Source organism: Tachypleus tridentatus, chromosome 12, assembly GCF_004210375.1.
Source record: "Tachypleus tridentatus isolate NWPU-2018 chromosome 12, ASM421037v1, whole genome shotgun sequence".
NCBI classification, from domain to species: Eukaryota; Metazoa; Arthropoda; class Merostomata; order Xiphosura; family Limulidae; genus Tachypleus; species Tachypleus tridentatus.
Genome location: NC_134836.1, coordinates 10,612,971 through 10,631,752, shown reverse-complemented (window position 1 = coordinate 10,631,752; position 18,782 = coordinate 10,612,971). Strand labels below are relative to the sequence as shown.

The 18,782-nt window shown below is 29.4% G+C and overlaps 1 protein-coding gene across 3 annotated transcripts in view; it reads right to left on the bottom strand.

Annotated features, from left to right (window-relative positions):
* Positions 1 to 18,782, bottom strand: part of LOC143235379 (low-density lipoprotein receptor-related protein 1-like) — a 96,504-nt gene that overhangs the window by 59,131 nt on the left and 18,591 nt on the right. For all 3 annotated transcript variants that reach the window (XM_076473482.1, XM_076473481.1, XM_076473483.1), the window contains 5 exons: positions 13,191 to 13,284; positions 9,202 to 9,330; positions 4,813 to 4,940; positions 1,511 to 1,628; positions 405 to 597 (listed from right to left, as the gene is read on the bottom strand). In XM_076473482.1, coding sequence (XP_076329597.1) covers positions 405 to 597; positions 1,511 to 1,628; positions 4,813 to 4,940; positions 9,202 to 9,330; positions 13,191 to 13,284 — 662 coding nt within the window. The remainder of the gene's footprint in view (positions 1 to 404; positions 598 to 1,510; positions 1,629 to 4,812; positions 4,941 to 9,201; positions 9,331 to 13,190; positions 13,285 to 18,782) is intronic.

The following is an 18,782-nucleotide window of genomic DNA, read 5'->3' as shown; positions in this document are numbered from 1 at the left end:
TAAATTAAGCCATTTAAAAAACTAATTCAAACATTAATCAAGATGAAAAGAAAGACATCAGAGTGAAAATGCTGCCAAACAAGCAGTGTTAGTTCAGTAGAGGTGCACAAAGGGAGACACATGCATCATGTGAATGTACTATACTCCTATTGGCAGAGAACTAATGCCACAATGATTTGTACGAGAGACATGTGGGAATCATTTGATTCCAATAGGGGGGTGTAAAAGGCTTGTAGCATGCATAACAAAAAAGTTTGCATAGGAAAGACAGCAACAACTGAAAATATGTAACAGCAAATACTTATAACTCATTTTGAAGCACATTTTAAAGTGCATGAAGTGACGTACTTTAAACAAGTCAAAATATAGCAATGTAAGCAAGAAATACAAGGTAAAAAGCTCACACGTTGTGATCATCTGTTTTTAAAACCAATACTCGACAGAGATCTTTTGCCACAATATCTGTTAAAAATTCCCCGTCTAAAGAACAGACTGAGATAAAATAATGGTCATTATCATCCTTGTCATCCCTCACTGAAGACAGGTACAAGTTCTGGGAGGGTGAATGAACTGTTAGAGATATGATTTGCCTCTGAGCTGCAATGGAAGTAAACATATAATAATCAGTAATACCAGAACACTACATATAATAACAAAAAAAAACAATAAAGTTAAGTTCACTCTAAATGTCACAAACTTTGGTGGTAATTTACAATGAGAGGGTATATACAAAATAAACCATTAAATATCAATGAAGCAGGGTAGCAGCTGTACCAGTAGGGGCCATCATAGAATAACAAATCCAAGATCACTACAGCAGTTTATGAAGATCCTATTAATACATGAAGTGCTTCAAGCAAATCATAGAATGTGTGTTTTCTTATATCAAAACTACATCGGGTTATCCTCCGAGTCTCCCAAGGGGAATCAACCCCCTAATTTCAGCATTGTAAATCCATAGACTTACTGCTGTACCAGTAGGGGCCATCATAGAATAATAAATCCAAGATCACTACAGCAGTTCATGAAGATCCTATTAAGCTCCCAGCATTTTAAGAACTATGAAAGCTTTTATAAAAATATCAATGGAATTTTCTAAACCTAGTAAGAGAATTTGTACAAAGTTTTAAGGGAAAGTTAATGATGATAGTAATAATGTGAAATTGTATTGGTCACCTTTAAATTAAATGTTTTATTAAGATAATATTTACCTGTTTATCATTTTTATATTTCTTTCTCTGATTAACTATTTTGAACAATAAGTTTCTAACTCTAGTAAAATATCTCTATATCATCTGAAAACTGATATGAATTATATAATTTTAAGGTTTTAATTATTCCAATTTCAATGGCTTCTGTTTTTTCTTGGATAGCTGGATTATCTCAGTAGCCTGCACCTGCAATATTGTTTCTAAAGTCAAAGAAAATTGTTTCCTTAATCAATTTCCAATGTGCACTAACCTAGTTGTAACAGTTTTTTTTTTTGTAATCACATTCTCAATGTACTTACCTAGATGTAATATTTTCTTTGCTTCTCCATTGAACTCCTGTTTCCACAAGTATTTTCCTTCTGCCCAAAAAATGGTGTTTGTTACTGGATGAATAGCAATTCTTGACTTAGGAATTACCTGAAAATAATTGATAATTTGGAAAATATAAATAGAAAACACAGAATTGACAATAAAATTACATGGAGGTAAATTCATAGAACTAGTTACACCTTATGCATTTGATGACAAATGAAACATTCTTTCATTATAAAACTAACAGTGAAGGAAAACACACTACAAAATTCATAAAATAATATAACCTAAATAAAAGCCTAAACTAAACTTTATAAATGTGATTCCTCAAACACAACTCACATGAAAACTAAAGTATGAAACAATTATATATATATATATAAAGACAAATACAAGGGATAATCTTTCAGAATGTTTCAAGTCAAATTAACCACACTCATAACCTCAGAATATTAAGATTAAAATAAGTTAATAGAAGAAAACAAGAAAACTTATCTATATGTGCCAATACCTTTTCGAAGGAAAAACAGATTAAACCACGACCAGTTCAAAATAGGGGTTTCACATGAAATTATTTAACTTATGGATAGGCATTCATCAAGAATGCCAGCATTAGAACAGAATTTAAACAAAAGCAAAAAAAATTTAAATATTGTACATCTAAACTGATATCTAGTACAACATTAAATACTGTAATAAATGAAAGTTCTTATCATTTTAGCCATTTTTCTAAACAAAAAAAAAAGTTCTACACTTGAAAATTATGTAATTTATCATAATATATAAAAACTTGCTAATAAAAGATCTGTAGTCACCATTATAAACAGAATTACCAGATGAAACCTTTTGGAAACAAAACTATTGTGAAAAACTAAATATCCTCTTCTAAAACTAAAAGAAACAAAATTTTAGCACTTTGAATTTTTATTCTGAACCTCCCATTGCAGCAATTTTATACACACCTAGAAGAAAAATGTGTATCACTACAGCAGTTTCATACACAGCTATCCAGAGAAAGAATGAGGTTTATTGTATTAGTTTAAACATAGCTAGAAGAAGAATGCAGATTGTTGCAACAGTTTTATACACAGCTAAAGGAATAATGTGGATCATTGCAACAGTTTTGAGCATGGTTACAAGAAGAACATGGATCATTGCAATAATTTTGGCAGATTAATGTTCAACACTAATGAGATATGTCAAAGTCTGATCCATATTCATTACCGTACTCATTATAGTTTCCTTACTATAAATTTTAGTACAGTATGTGCATCTTCAGACATTTAGGTAGACTTTCAGTAAACATTAGAAGTTTTTAGTTTTTTAATTAAGCACTTTTACAAAAGATTTGTTGATTGAGATACCGAGTTGTTTTAGTTATTAGAGAGAAAGTGCAAAGTACTTTCATATTAAGATTAAAAGTACTTTTCTTCCTCTCAAAAATCCTAAATTTCATTTACGTAATCTCTAAAGACCACCTACATTAAATTTAAACTTTTTTTTCTGAAAAACCTTCTTTCTTCTCTGCTCTAACTCTATGCAAGGTTGGTCAATTTGACAGACCTTGTAACTGCCAAAAACGATTAAAATACATCTAAACTACCCTTTTTATCTTTCTATAACAACTTCAAATTGTAACATAAAACTAGATTTGTTTATCTTAAGTAGCTTTGAACTTATAATGGAATATAATTATTTGTACTTAAATTTTATTTTTATTACCCTTTGATCAATGTATACCAAACATTTGCACCATAAAAGTTGCAAACCACATTACATTATCGAATTAAATAACATACAGACTACTTGTGAGTTACTCATGAGCATACCTCATGCAAAACTATTATTATATATTTTATCATATCTAATAAATAGTTTCCAGTACTTACATTTTAGTTAATTTTACAATAACATATAAATAAAACATATGGGTCTTCTTTGTATGTCTCCAACTGTTGTTGACATATAACCATGCTTTTTTGAACTAACAGTACCACTTCACTAAATAATTTTTTATTTAATTCAATAATGCACAAAAGAACAAAGAATATTCACATGCAAAATGCAGATAATGTCTCACAACTACTACAGTCTCTGGCTTTTTAATTATGCAATAAGAGCCGCTAATCTCATCAATGTGTTTTTTCAAGAAAATAAGGTTTGAACTGAAAGCATGATTAAGAATTATCTGAATTGCAAACAAAATAATACATCATTTGATAGATTAAAACCTTGACTTTCTATTTGTTATAAATAATATATTATTAAATGTCTAAGTGAACTGTTGGAAATTTCTGAAAGTAGGCATGGCAAGAAGGGTCTGGTTTTCAATTGTATTGCTTTGCAATCAAGACAATAAAATTATGCTTTGCCTGAGAATTGAAAACATTATCATAAGTAATGCACACTCAATTTTACATTTCTTGAAGAGGTAGTAAATAAATTATGAGAAAGGAGGATGCATGGAGAGAAAATATCACAATTCTCATACTAGAAGATATTTAGAATTTTTTTAAATATTGCTCTATTTAATTCTGTTACTTTCTATTTCATCTCCAATTTGAAACTTTTTATCAAGAAGTTCACATTGGCAAGCCAAGCAGAATTTGTAAAGACCCTTTTCATACAATTAAAATACCAGAAAAATTATGATATTTATAAGGCATTATTTGTTTTGTGCATGCTATTCTCCTGTGTTCTTATATGCATTATCTAATTGAATAAAAATTACTTTGTATAGCAGTACCATTAGTACATAAAAGAATAATTAAGTTTAATCAACAGTTGACAGCAAAAAACATAAGGACTGAGATAAGAATCTAATTTCTTGTTTTTCTTGTGCATTCTTTACTTATTATGTCCTCAAATGAAAAATGGTCCTCAAACAAATTCAGCAAAATCAACCATGTCTGTAGTAAGAAAGTTAATTTACTGAGTTACTGATGCAAATTATAAATGACAATCCATAATACTATTCAATATTAATTTCACAAAGTATACACAAGATAATATATTAGACAGTGATGATTTATTAATAAGGAGTTATGTCTGTTACACAAATTAACACTCAAATGATATCACCTCTAAACTACATTATTCCACACACTTAGACAAATACTTAAGAATAGATAAAAATACATACTTACTCTGAAGAAACACTCATACAGATAAGAGAATTCAATACAAAAAAAGATAGCCTTATCAGTTTAAATAAAAACATACAATTGTTATTTATGTTTTCTTTATTATGAATATTCTTAAATATTCGTTTATGTTCTGATTCACATACCTGGTTGTTTCCCAATGAAATAGGTGGGAAAAGCCACTTTTTACTTGATATGTTAAGGTCTTTAATACCAAGAATGTTTTTTGTACCATTACTTTGAGTACAAAAGTAGACAAGTAGATAAGCTGGCTCTGTTCAATCAAAAAAAACAATAAACAGTAATTGTTAACTACAAAAATGTATTTTTATTGATTTTTCTCGGTATTAGTAACTTTTTGACTAATGTCAAAAAAGCAAATTTTTTGAAGAGTGTACAAACAAAACAAATACACAGACTATATAAAAACACATTTCCTCAGTGCTACACACAAAACAAGATCATAACATACTAGATTCAGAAAAAGTAAACATGAAAATAGTTTAGCTTCTGACACTTCAGGACACAATACCTGAAACAACAGTGAAACTAGGACATCACAGGGCTCAATACAAGATATTCAGGTAGGCCCCCCATCAAACAGGGCAAAATTAATTATCATGGTCTACATATCAATAATGTTAATAATTATTTCAAAACATGAGACACAATATATACTTAGTAGTAATCATTCACTGATTTTCTTTCAACAAAATATTTTATTTTGCTCTAAATTAATATTCTTCACCTTTCTATTTTCAACAAAAATTACTCAAAGTCCACTTACTTGTTCTTCAACCATTGTGTTTATCAATTTTTTTTTAATCAAATACTGTTTGGTACTTGCAACTGTCACAGTAATTGTCAAAAACAAATTTATCACATTTAAGAATTCTTGGAAGATGAAACACACAGTACCATTTTCATTTATTAACAAGGTTGTTAACTTAAAAACTGCTGAAATGTTTTCAAAATCTCATTTGAAACATTTCCTGTGGAAAATCATTGAGGCTTCATCTCACTCATCATGCTTGTTGAAAGGAAAATTATTTTAGCCCTTTTACAATGTCTAAATACAACAAGTGAATCACATCTAGAATCAAACTGGACATAATGTTTTAAGTATTACTTTATCTCAATAACATTGGATACAGAAGCTAATTCATTTAACATAGCCTACCTTTTCATACTACAACCAAAGAAATCATAAAAATGTTCAATGGTGTCATAAAGATACTTTGAACATAATCATTGAGAACAAGATTTTATTAAGGGTAGCACAATGACATATTCAGCATTTGGTTCTCTTTCAGCTTTAGTTGCTTTTTAATTCCTTCCATTTCCCATTTTTATGTGTTCTTCTAAGGTTCTTTTAAATGTCATCTTTGTATTGTCAAACAAGCATAAAGATGTGTTCCAGTACATTTATATGTCTCCAGTCCTCCAGAGTTTGCTCCTGAAGAAGAAAGGTTCACCTTTCAAAAGCACTCAGGTTATAGTTTTATCATTATATACTAAAAGTTCTTGAACCTACATGGTTTTTAGACATCATAAACCAGTCTCTTATGCCCTTGAATCTACATGAATCTCTGACACTGTGAACCAGTCTCATGTCCTTTAACCTACATGACTTTCTGACATTGTAAACCAGTCTCTTATGTCCTTCAACCTACATAATTTTCTGATGTTGTGAACCACTCTTTTTTGTTCTTGAAACAAGTATCAATAAAACAAAAGACTTACAACTGATAAAAAGGCAGAATGGTTCACAATATGCATGCACTATCAGTGGTGAATAATAACCATTTTCTAGACAGCACCATTCCATATTTCATTTTTTTAGAATAAAAAGCTTCTGAAAAACATCAGTCAACCTTATTCACATCCCCAAGAAACAGCCTTTTGGGTCTACACAATTCTTTTGATATTATTAAACATTTTAACCTAGTGTTTTTGATACTCACAAGAAAGTGTCCTCTGTTAGATGAAAAAGAGAATCCATTTGTGGAATTTCAGCTATTTCTTAATAAGATTTTATTTGTATTTGATTGTACTTCAAACACAATTAATTCATTTAGTGCATTTTTGTCATAACTAAATTTTAAATACATACCTTAACAATCTGCTTCTTCACTTTTATCTACACTATCGTTATTTATAAAAATATGTCCAGTTTTGTTAAACAAGAATTTTTTTCTCCTTTATTTTCTCTTTTATTTTTGGGTAACCAACTTTATGCTTTGCATTTTCAATTATTAAGGGAAAGGTTATTTTTTTTAAAATAATGCACCACTGGATCCACACCAGCCACCGTTTATTTCGCATCAGGCCAAGCAGTGGTACTGTTCAAAATGTGTATCACATGTGAATAAATAAATGACTGACTCTCACAAGAGCATCAGTTCCTGTCACATACTTTTTTTCCACATGTCCCAACAAACTATTCTTGGTTGCAAGGCAAGGAAAGTGTAATATTATAATCCCCAGCCATCTAAGGCAGTAGTTGGCTGGTGATGACATCATTCAGAAACTCAGTGATGAATAAATAAGCAGTTATTGGTGGAGACCAACCAGAAAGTTATGGTCTGGTCTAAGCAGCTGGATATAGGAAATAATGCTACTTTATGAAATTTATGAGAAAATCCTCTTTTGTAAAAAAACGAACAAAATTACAGTACAGTAAAACTTGTCTAAGCTGGAAACTGCATATGGTGGAAACCTGTACAAGCTGGAAATATCAAAATTTTGCAGCATTATCTTAAGATTTCTCTTATAAAAGGCCCTCTATATTGCAGAACCTGTGTAACGAGGATGGAAAACTATCTTTCACCACCTCATCTATCAACAACTAGGATTAAAACCTGAATAAGGTGGAAAAAATGTTTTTGATTAAATATTAATTTCTTATTTAATTAATAATTTCCTTAAATATTAATAAATTTTATTTTATTAATAATTTGTTTAAATATTGATAAATTCTCTGACATTTTGTAACAGTAAATACTGGCTAAACACATTCTGTTCTTCTTTCTGCCATCATTATATCTGCAGATAAATTAAATTTGTGACTTGTAGAAATATATTTGTCTTTTAAGTGCAAAATTCTACTCTAAATAATTCTCACAAAAACATAAATTCCTATCTTCCCTAATTTTAAAATTTAGGAAAAATTTACCATGGATAATAGGTAAAAGTGAAAATCCACATTGTTTCAAAAATTTAAGGAAGAATCAACTTCCTGTGGAATGGAAAGCAAATAATAAAGTGTAGATCACAAGTGCTATATTCAAGGAATATTTGAACAATTTAAACAAAAGAGTGGAACATAAAAATAGGAATATTCTACTTTTCCTAAATAATGTAACTTGTTATTCAAAGGTAAACTTTCATATGTTCGTTTAGTCTTTCTACCTCCGTGTACAACATCAGTTCTACAGCCACTATACAAAATTGAAATACAGAAAACTGATGCTTCAGCATATTACTGCAAACATGGACGACTGTAAGAAAGCATCTGAAATTACCATGAAAATTGACGTGTTAGATGCAATTGCATTTTTAGGCCATTCAATCAAATGCATAATAAAATGCTTTCAAAACTGTGAATTTATTCTTGATAATGGCAGAGATTGTGGAGAAGTTGTTTGTTATGACAATTCTAGTGAAATCCAAACTCTGATTGAGAAGACTGATGCAAATGATTCTGTGAACACAGAAAGTTTTGTGAACATTGATAAGAATGTTTAACAGAAACTGATTTAAAATCTATAATAGAATTGCAAGACGATAACAATGAGAGATTCAGAAGATGAACAAACTGGAAAAGATAGTGAGGAAATAGAAACTCCTACTTCATCGCAAGTGTTAAGTTATATTAACACTATCAAATTGTATGCAAAAATGAAGAGGGAAGATGAACTTCATGAAAAGGCCGTAGAATTGGCATTCTCTTTTAACCACATGAGAAAGCCCATTAAAAAAACGAAACAGTTGAAATTGGACACTTTCTTTAAATAAATTTAAGTTTTTGTGTACTTACGTATATTTTGAATGTCTATTTTTGTTCTTATTCTAATAAATATAGCATAAACAGTATAATAACTTTATTCACAAATATCTCGAGTCAAGTAAGTATAACATTCCGCTCAAAAATTATATATGATTAAGGAAATGCATGTTCACTGTCTAAGCTGGAAAACCTGCTTAAGCCAGAAATTTTACTTGATCCCATACGATTCTGCCTTAGGTTTTACTGTATAAGGTTTTTATTTTTAAATAATTTTGAGATTTTCTAAGTACATTAAAAAGTAAATATATAGTGTGGTGTTTACAATGCATTAATTGATCCTGACATTGAGATGGGCCTCTAAGAGACTTGGAGCCTTAGTGCATTTCACTGCCTGCTCCCTGGTAGTTTTACCACTGTTTTGAAAACAATTTTGATTTTTCCCTAAGGTTACAAAATTATAAATAAAAATGAAATTGCTTCTTAAAAAAGACAACAACTTTTACATGTAAGATTATACAAAACCTACTTTTACACGTCTTCTTATCAGATGACAAAAGCAGTCCATAAGGGCAAACACAGGTTGGTTTCTTGACAGAATTCAGTGTACATATGTGAGAACAGCCATTGTTCCCAAGTTGACAAGGGTCTGACATACCTAATAACAAAGATGTAAACAATCAACCAAACAATATATTTTAATTTCCCTTACACATTAAGCTTAATACAGAAACAAACATGTTACAGCAATTTCTATGAGGTATTTGATGTGGTTTTATAACAACATCTTTAAACTAAACTACCCTTGATTAGAAACACAGTTAAATAATTATACTTATTGAGTATTCATATGATAAAAGTACCCTAACATAAAACAACATGGTATCCTACTCGTTTTGGATATTGTTCCATTATTATGGACAAAAAAAACACCATACAGTGTAACTCCTTACACACCATAAATACAAAATTTGCTCATGATTTTTCTCATGTTGAATCAAACAATACAGTTTATTTGGCTTTCAGGATACAAAAAAGAAATAAATTATAACATATTTGATATTTTTTAAGTTTCCTATCTTTCCCTCTCTCCTAGAAATACACAATTTATGGTAGTGAAATAATTAAAAACAATGATCTAAAAGCAGTATTAAATGAAAAATAAATGTTTTATCTCTTTTCATTTCCTTTAATCACTGCTTTGTCCATTTTCAATACTGTCCTGCATACGAACATTATAGCTTGTGGTTTGTATTGATTTATGACTTCCGGACAAACTGACTGCACAAGTTAATTTTAGTTCTATTATATATAATTAAACTGTTTTTGACCAACAATTATTTTTAATGATACTTTCATCCTTTAAGATTAAGTAGTTCTTGTTCCAGATAATTCTATTCAGTTGTAACAAATATGCCTTTGTTAGATATAAATGAGTTATGTATTCAGCATTGTCCTGTGAGACTATTTGATCAGAATGGAACAATGTCCTTATAACCTGCACAGCAAAGAAGAGCTGTTATGTGCAGAACATCATCTGGTGAGGCTACTTGATCAGAATGTAACAGTACCCTTATAACCCACATAGTAAAATAGAAATGTTACTTGCAGAACATCATCCCACAAGGTTACTTGATCAGAATGGAACAATATGCTTATAAACCACACAGTAAAGTAGAAACAACATTAGAAACTATAAGATGTAGAAGTACATATGAAATTTGTGGAAAAATGTAAACAAATTATAAATTAAATAACATGCAATAAAAATACTTAAAGTAATACACAATAATTCCAGCTTAGTACATCACTGTAGTTAACCATCTACATGTATGACTGTCAATAACTCTAGGTTAGTTTTCCACTATAGTTGTATTTGTAGTGTCTACATATACCTATAATAATTTAAGATCAATACTTCAATGTAGTTAACCATCTAATGCCTACATGTACAACTGCCAACAACATTATACTATATAAACCATAAACATCTAAATTTAAAGTACTGAACATGGATATCTGAAAAAAAAATCCTGATAATAGAGAAAATTACACTGTTTCAAAAATAAACAATAATTTGTGAACCAAACACCAACCTATGTTCATAACTAATGCCAGTTGTGAATACAAGTTTTGAAAAAAATTAAACGACAAAAAATGACTTTTAAAATTTCTTCTCAAAATAAATTGTGAATCCATCATTTGTGATACATTTGTCATTCTCACTCTACCCTATGTATCTCAAATGATTTGATTAACCCTTACTAGACTAGTGAAAGCACCAACATATCTTGATTTCTTTCTTTTCAGAGTGGAAAAACTTGTTTAAACAAATTCACCTCATTTCTACAAAACTGTGGTTGTGAGATACTGTTTTGAGAAAAAGATTAAAAATACATCCTTTGGCCTTAGAATTCAAATATCTATTTATTGTTGATCACAAGGTTCCATTTCATACACCCAGCAAATTGCAACCTGACTGCTGTTTGTTAACATTTCAACCTGACTACTACTTGTTAACATTTCAACTTGACTAGTACTTGTTAACATTCCAACTTGACTTCTATTTGTTAACGTATTGACTTGACTGATAATTATTAACATATTTTTCTTGATATTTTACTTAGGTAACAATATGTTTTTCTCAGATTACATATTGTGACATCATAAAATGGTGAGAAGAAAAGCCTTTTAGATAAAACAAAATGTGGATAATTACAACCTCAGTGGATGATAGTTTCAAAGAAAATAAAAAAAAAACCTATGTTTTGAAATAGCTATAAAAACTCTAAAAACAATGTTTAAGTGCCATGTTTCAGGGAAGACTCATCAAGAACAAAAATCTTTAGTTTTTCTTTCATTTTATGTGAATTTAAAACAATATTTTGCATCTAATGTTGGATTTTTGCATATTTTCATTTTATATCATATATATCATTTAACTCATTAATATAGTTTTTGAAACAAGTTTGTTTTTTAATTCATTTCCTCCTTCTCTCATAATTTATTTTATGAGCTGCTATTAAATATAGCATTTACTTATCACTGCTAATGTGACATATTGATACTAGTTTATAATAAAGTAAAAGAAAATTACTTAGCTTACTAAACACTATTTCTGACATTTGATTGATAAATATTAATAAGAAACAGCTTCTTTTATTAAAGAACTTAAAATGGATATTAGAAAAAACAACTAGTGTTGCTCATGATTAATTATTCAGTAAAACAACTTAGTCTGATTATTTAAAAACCATAATATTCAATTACCAAAATAAAATTTTTTCAAATGACTTATGTTTAGTGAGATTTGTTTCTTTAACATAAGAAGTTGAATAAAACAAATATTGAAATTAAAGTTGTTAATGCATAACAAGTAATAACAGTTAAACAGTTTTTTTGAATTTTACTGAAAAATCAAACTTTGTATTATTCAGAACATTAATAGTTGTAACCAACATTTTATATGTTAGTTTGTTATTTATAAAATTCTACTTCTTAATACTTATATCCTCATAACACAAAATACTCTCTCTCTTTCAGGATGTTATAATGAGCAGTCAATCCCACTATTCATTGGTAAAAGAGTAGTCCAAAATTTGGCAGTGGATGATAATAAGTAGCTGCCTTCCCTCTAGTCTTACACTGTTAAATTAGGGATGGCAAGTGCAGATGACCCTTGGGTACCTTTGCCCAAAATTTACAACAAACAAACCTAATACTTGTAGTCAATTTTGGATTATATTTGTCTGAGACAATATGAAAATCTCAACTGACTGAGTGCCAAATAAGAAGTAATATTCAATAAAATAAGCTAGTAAATTAGATACCAAGTATCTATTACAACCCTAATACTGAACAAGAATTCTTCAGTATCTTCAACAATGTTCAAATGTTCTACTCTTTTGTAGTTACTAAACGTACCGACAGAAACAATTTATTATTTTCTGATAAAATAACAATTTCTAATTACTTAATAACTAAAACAGCCCAAAACTTATTTCTAACTATGAAAACTACTACACGTACATATATAAAATTTAATTCAATTTCATGAGATAAGGAGGTCAACCTGAACTCATTATAACAGTAGGTCAGTAGCCAGTGCTAAACTAGGTCACCATAACAAGTAGGCCAACCCTAGATCAAACAGACCTGGCTCACCATAATATTAAGCCAGCACCAAACCAATTTGGATAGCAATCAAGCTCACCTCACCATAACAGTAGGCCAGTGCTAAGCCATGATCATTCTAAGTGTAGATCAGCACTTAACAAATTAGTCTAATGGGTCAAGCTTTACTTACCATAATATTAGGCCAGCATTCTAGAAATTAAACTAACAATTGCCTTTAAGCTTAATTTGTTTATTAAGGCATACTACTGTTGCAAGTCCAGTTCAGTCCCAAATAAGCCCAACTTGTAAAAATCACATATTCTTAAAATTATATATGAACCCATGAAATATTAAATGTTTTAGAACAGCACTCAAAATCCTCATAGATTTCTGATAACATACCTGGCTGTAAAGAAGAATGAAAAACTTTGATGTCATAAATACTGTGCTCTTTCAACAACAGTGTTTTCATCTCTTTTCTTGACCAACGATTTATCTAAAATTCAGTAATAAACATATAAATACAGGTCATTTTTATAAATCTACAACAAAGATTTTATTCTTTTAGTCTAATCTTTAAAAATATTTGAAGATCATAACTTTATTTAACCAGTGTTCTACACCAAATGCCAGGGAACAGCACTGCTTCCCTAAACTGTTGTGTACAACTAAAATGAAATTGCAAGTAGAATGAAAAACTTTTATGATTTACATATGAGCATTCCTTTCCGTTTGTTTTCATGAAATCTCATGCACTAACACCAGTCTGCAGACCAATGGCTGAGAAACACTACAACATAACTTGGAGATTCTTGGCAAGAGATACCTGGGCACATTACTTTGAACAATTCCTCAACAAGAAGTTAATGGTGAGAAAATAAAATATAATTGGAGTTAACAAAAATATACAAATTTGATCCATTTAAGAAACTGAAGTAAATACTATGTAATTATTTTTATGGGAAAATGTGACTGGATATTAAATTCAAACAATGAAAAAATATTAAGATTTAAAGAAACTCTGGCCATTAATAAAAATCATGAAGAACTCTTAGCATATTAATTAGAATCTAATCTCAGGCAAGTACAAAAATACATGAATATGTGTCAGTTCAAAAATGAAATGAGTGTTACTTTCCAATCAGAGCAAGTACTTGTACTGATTTCTAGAAACTTCAGTTTCTTTAACTTATAAATATAATTCCAGATTCTCACAGTTTTGACCCTAAGGTATTCAATGTTTACTGGCATATAGCTACAAGGCTATCTGTGCTGCTTTAAAACTTATCAAGATGAGGAACTTTTGGCTATAAAACCTGATGTATGTACTATACAGTTCCAAATAATATTAGGGTTCTGAATAATAGTAGAGGGTGGAAAATGGAGAGTTTTTCCCTCCATACCTCATGTATAAATGCTTAAATGATAAATGCTTGCAGATTTACTGGGGAAGTGAAATGGCCAAATTTCTCTCAAGAAAGTGATATCAGTAGATTTTCCTACCTTGTCAGCCAAAATTTAATAATCATAAAGTCCCAAATAAGTATCACATAGGGTGGAAAAGTGCCTGAAAATAAATGCTCATATGTGTACAATTACTTGGAATTCTATAGTTATAGTATGGTAATTTTGAATCAGAATGATTATATAGAAAGTTTTAATTAAACTGAATGATAATACTAAGTTTAGAAAATTGAAATCTCATTTTACAGCTTTGAGGAAGTCATTTATAAAATTAACTTTAAAAATGAAAAGGGATAACTATAAATACTATAAAACCTCCTGCAATACTATCAGGGATATAGCTGTTTTATTCAGTCAACTGTATTGTGTACCTTCAAGAATTCCTTTCACTTTTAGTACAGCAAGAATAGCTCTATATCATTAAACTTACTCCCTAAAAAAGCAAAAAAACAACAAAAGGAATATAGGAAAACTTTATCAACAAAGTTCACAATTAATTAAATTACGGACCACACATTTTACATCCAGGAACTTTCAGAGCTTAAAAAGTGCAACTTGTTGAATATCTTAAGGCTGATTTATGAAAAAATAAATTGAAGCAATTTATTTTCCATACTTTCCACATTACACTGCCACTAGATAAATTAACCACAAAATAACACTGAGAACATACTGAAAAAAATTCTTCTTTCCTCAGAACTATTATTTATTAATGTATAAAACTGTGAAGATGGGCAATTTATTTCAAGCACAATTAATCCATTATGTACCAGATATAATATGTTCTTAAATTCTCAAAGATTGCTTGTAACAAGATGTAATAAAAACATTTCAATAAACATATCAATCAGACTATGAATTGTAAAAGAATTCAAGTCTGATTTTAACACTGGTTAAAAAGGTACTTATTAATTCCAACAATGCTTCAGTACATATACCCAGCTGTGAAACACTGGTGCGTAAAAGCTGAAAAACTACCAATCAAATCAGATTTGCTTGACCAAGAGAAGTATTTATTAAATTCTAACAACATTTTGATAAATAACTCCACGTGTTGAATACATTAGGATTAAGAAGGCTATAACACTATATGTAAAGTCTGATCTAAATGTTAACTAAGTAAGGCACTTGTTAAATTCCAACATGAATATGTACCTTAAGACAGTAACTAGGCTAATTCCTCTGTTTAAACATCCTTTATTCAAACATTTGGGAACTCTTGAAAGATGCCATGCCTGCTTTCTCCACATGGTCAAGCAATTTTGCAACTTATTTATGCAAATATTTATAAGCAATAACAATTTTCCAAAGGCTATTTTCAAACAGGTGCACAAAATTCCTTAAAACATATGTCACACTACTCTTAGCATTAATACCACATGCCCTTGCTAACACTTGCTTGGCAATGTTTGTCACCTGGAAATTCATCAGATACAGTTAAGACGTATTTAAGCTTCAATTTCATGTTTAAGTTAATTATGTGCCATTTATGTTTTAAAATGCATATTTAAAAAGTTTCACATATTTTAAAAATATAACCCAGACTTTGCCTCAATTCGTGAGGCTTAGTGTAGTATACAAGTGCAACAATATTCTATCAAAGGCTAAAGTATCTCCACCAACAATACCATATTTACCAAGGAGGTAAATACTGTTAACATATGTCATGATGATTAATAGCATTGAAGAAAATAAAATATTAAAAATCAACAACATGTGAGAATGTAAAAACTTGCAATTAGGACCCTAAACAAATGATCTATCAAGATTATCTGAAGAAAAATTAAAATTCATGTACATTTCTTTCCATTTCTTAATTTTAAATGTTTCATTACACTATATGTTGGTAATAATACATAAAACATTCAAGGTCTGAGTACACATAACTAAAACACAAAAATTACAAAGCTTCAGTTAAAAAACTTAATTAAAACAATTTCATTCCTTGTGTATGAAGTACTTCTAATCTTTAACAAAATCTTAACCAACTGTTGTGAAGCTCAGTTATTGTAAAATACTGGTGAGGTATGTATTATCCTTCTCCATAAACAAGTTTGTCATATGGGCACATCCCACAATCATATGTTTAAAGAATTTATAATTTATTTAAAAAAGTATATTTTGTACATATAAATTGATTTAACAAAGCATATTGTGATATTTCACTAATCTAATAAATCTTTCAGTTTCTGAAGTGTTTTTTTATTTTATGATTTATGTACACACAGAAGTGATGACTACTCCAACTGGCTAAATAAAGTATCAAAGTAAATATTTCAGTGAATATTAATCTAGTTGAAACCAAATTACACAGTTGGTTGTGGAAGTATGAATAACATTCAATTACCTGGCTGCAAGTAAATGTTTAGCAGCTGCTTGCCCATTTTTTAACCAAGGATTCATTTGAAGAATTAGAAGCAAGTCCTACATCCATAATCTTTTTTCCAACTTTGAACAACGAGGGTTTAAACCCTACCACATTCACTTAATCCTCTCTGCCCAAAGATCATTTACTGTAGATGTCACAAGGATTTAACGGCTTGCATTCAAAATTTAAGTAAGCTACTTTATGTTATACCAGTTAGTATAGCATAATATTGAACTAGTGTTACACATTTTAATAACATACAAGTTTTGAAGATTTCTCTAGAAATCCCTTCTTCTAGATTTTATACACTCACACTCCAAAAAGTTTGAAACTTAATGTAAATTCCTCACTATAAAATTGTCATTGCTCAGGCAAACCATAATTTTTATAGCCTCAATTTTGTTTGGTTACAGAGCTATGAAATAGAAAATCAGATCTATCCTGCCATGCTCACCTGTCACATCCTCTCTTTTAAGATTTATATTAATAGTTCTCTTTTATATTTAGTTATACATTACCTACAACTAATATAAAGTCAAGGTTTTCATCAATCAAATGACATACTGTAGAATATTGTGTTCTGAACAGAGAATTGTCAATATTTCTGTTAGAGAGCATTCTTCCTACAGGAAAGACAACAATTAACTTGGATTAACAGCTGTTGTTGCATAGTTAGAAAGCCAGACAAACTATGATAATTAAATAAACTGTAAAAAGAATGGTCTGTTTAGGTTAGTTACAGTTAGATTAGGTAAAATAGCTAATAATAATATAATACAGATGTTTCATGAGGTACATGGGTCATGTAATTCGATAGAGCAAGTGATTTACAACTTATAATAAAACAAACAGTAGTCCGAAAAAGTTCAAAGAGCAATAAAACAATATGTTAGCATAAAAAAATTGGGTTAAGTATTATCAAAAGTTGACAGCAAAAAAAAAAAAAAACAAAAGAAGACCATGTAAGTACTTTATTTCTTGTTTTTCATCTTTATTCTTCATTTATTATTACAAGTTTAAAGCTACTTAGGATAAACTAATGTTATTTCACTTTATGATATGAAGTCATTCTAGAAAGTATTAAAAAAAGTGTGAATGAGATTGATTTCTTTTTCTCTTTTGATAGTTATAAAGTTGGTCAAACTGACCAACCTCATATACAGATATAGTACAGAAAATACATAAAAAGTAAAATAAAGTTGTAATGAAAACAAGCATCTGAAATATATTTAGGTTACACAGATTAAGCAAATGATATTTGAAATTTTTGAGATGAAGAAAAATATTTTTAATCTGAATATAAAAATCACTTTTTACACAGATTGGTAAAAAATACCTAAGTGTTCATGGACAAATCTTTTTGTAGTTTATTAAAAATATTTTATTGCAAAATATGATTTTTTTGTATGTGAAAGTCTTATGTTAACTAAAAGAGCACTAAATTTTGTGAAAACATACATAGTGTATTAAAAGCATTAAAACTATAAAAGCTTTAAATGAGTACAAAGAGCCTGTGTTGAGTGTGTTAATGCATGCTGAACAATGCTTGAACCTAGGATTAAAGAGTTCCTTTAAACTAGAAATGTGCAAAGTAAGGCCATGGAGCCTCATCCAACCTGCAATGAGTTTTTAAATTTTATTATATATTTCAAGAACTTATTGATAGTCAGATAAAACTACTTCATAAGCCATAAGTTGCACATGTCAACTTTATATAATCTCTTAATCTTCTAACAGTCAATCCAACATAAACTTCCTCACACTATACAGTTCAACACTAGAAGTAACAATCTTTTTATCATACACACAGTTCTTGAAGAAAAAACTAATCAACAGTCTGCTCACATCACAAGTTCACCTTATGTTCAGATCTTTACTGAAAATTTATAAATTTTCTGATGTTGGACAGCACATGACAAAACATCGGTTTTGTCCAATATATTTTCTCTCCCACTTTAGCTGTTTTATGATTTATCAAAAATATATTGTTTTAACTGCAAGGTCTCCAAATGCTTATGCATTTTTCTGCTCTACCTTTTCTTGACACATACACTTTCAACAAATAAGGATGTTTTGATATTGGTTGTTATCAGAGACCCACATACACTAGACTATATACCTACATTAATAGTTCTGTTCCACTTCTTTTTAAAGATAACCTT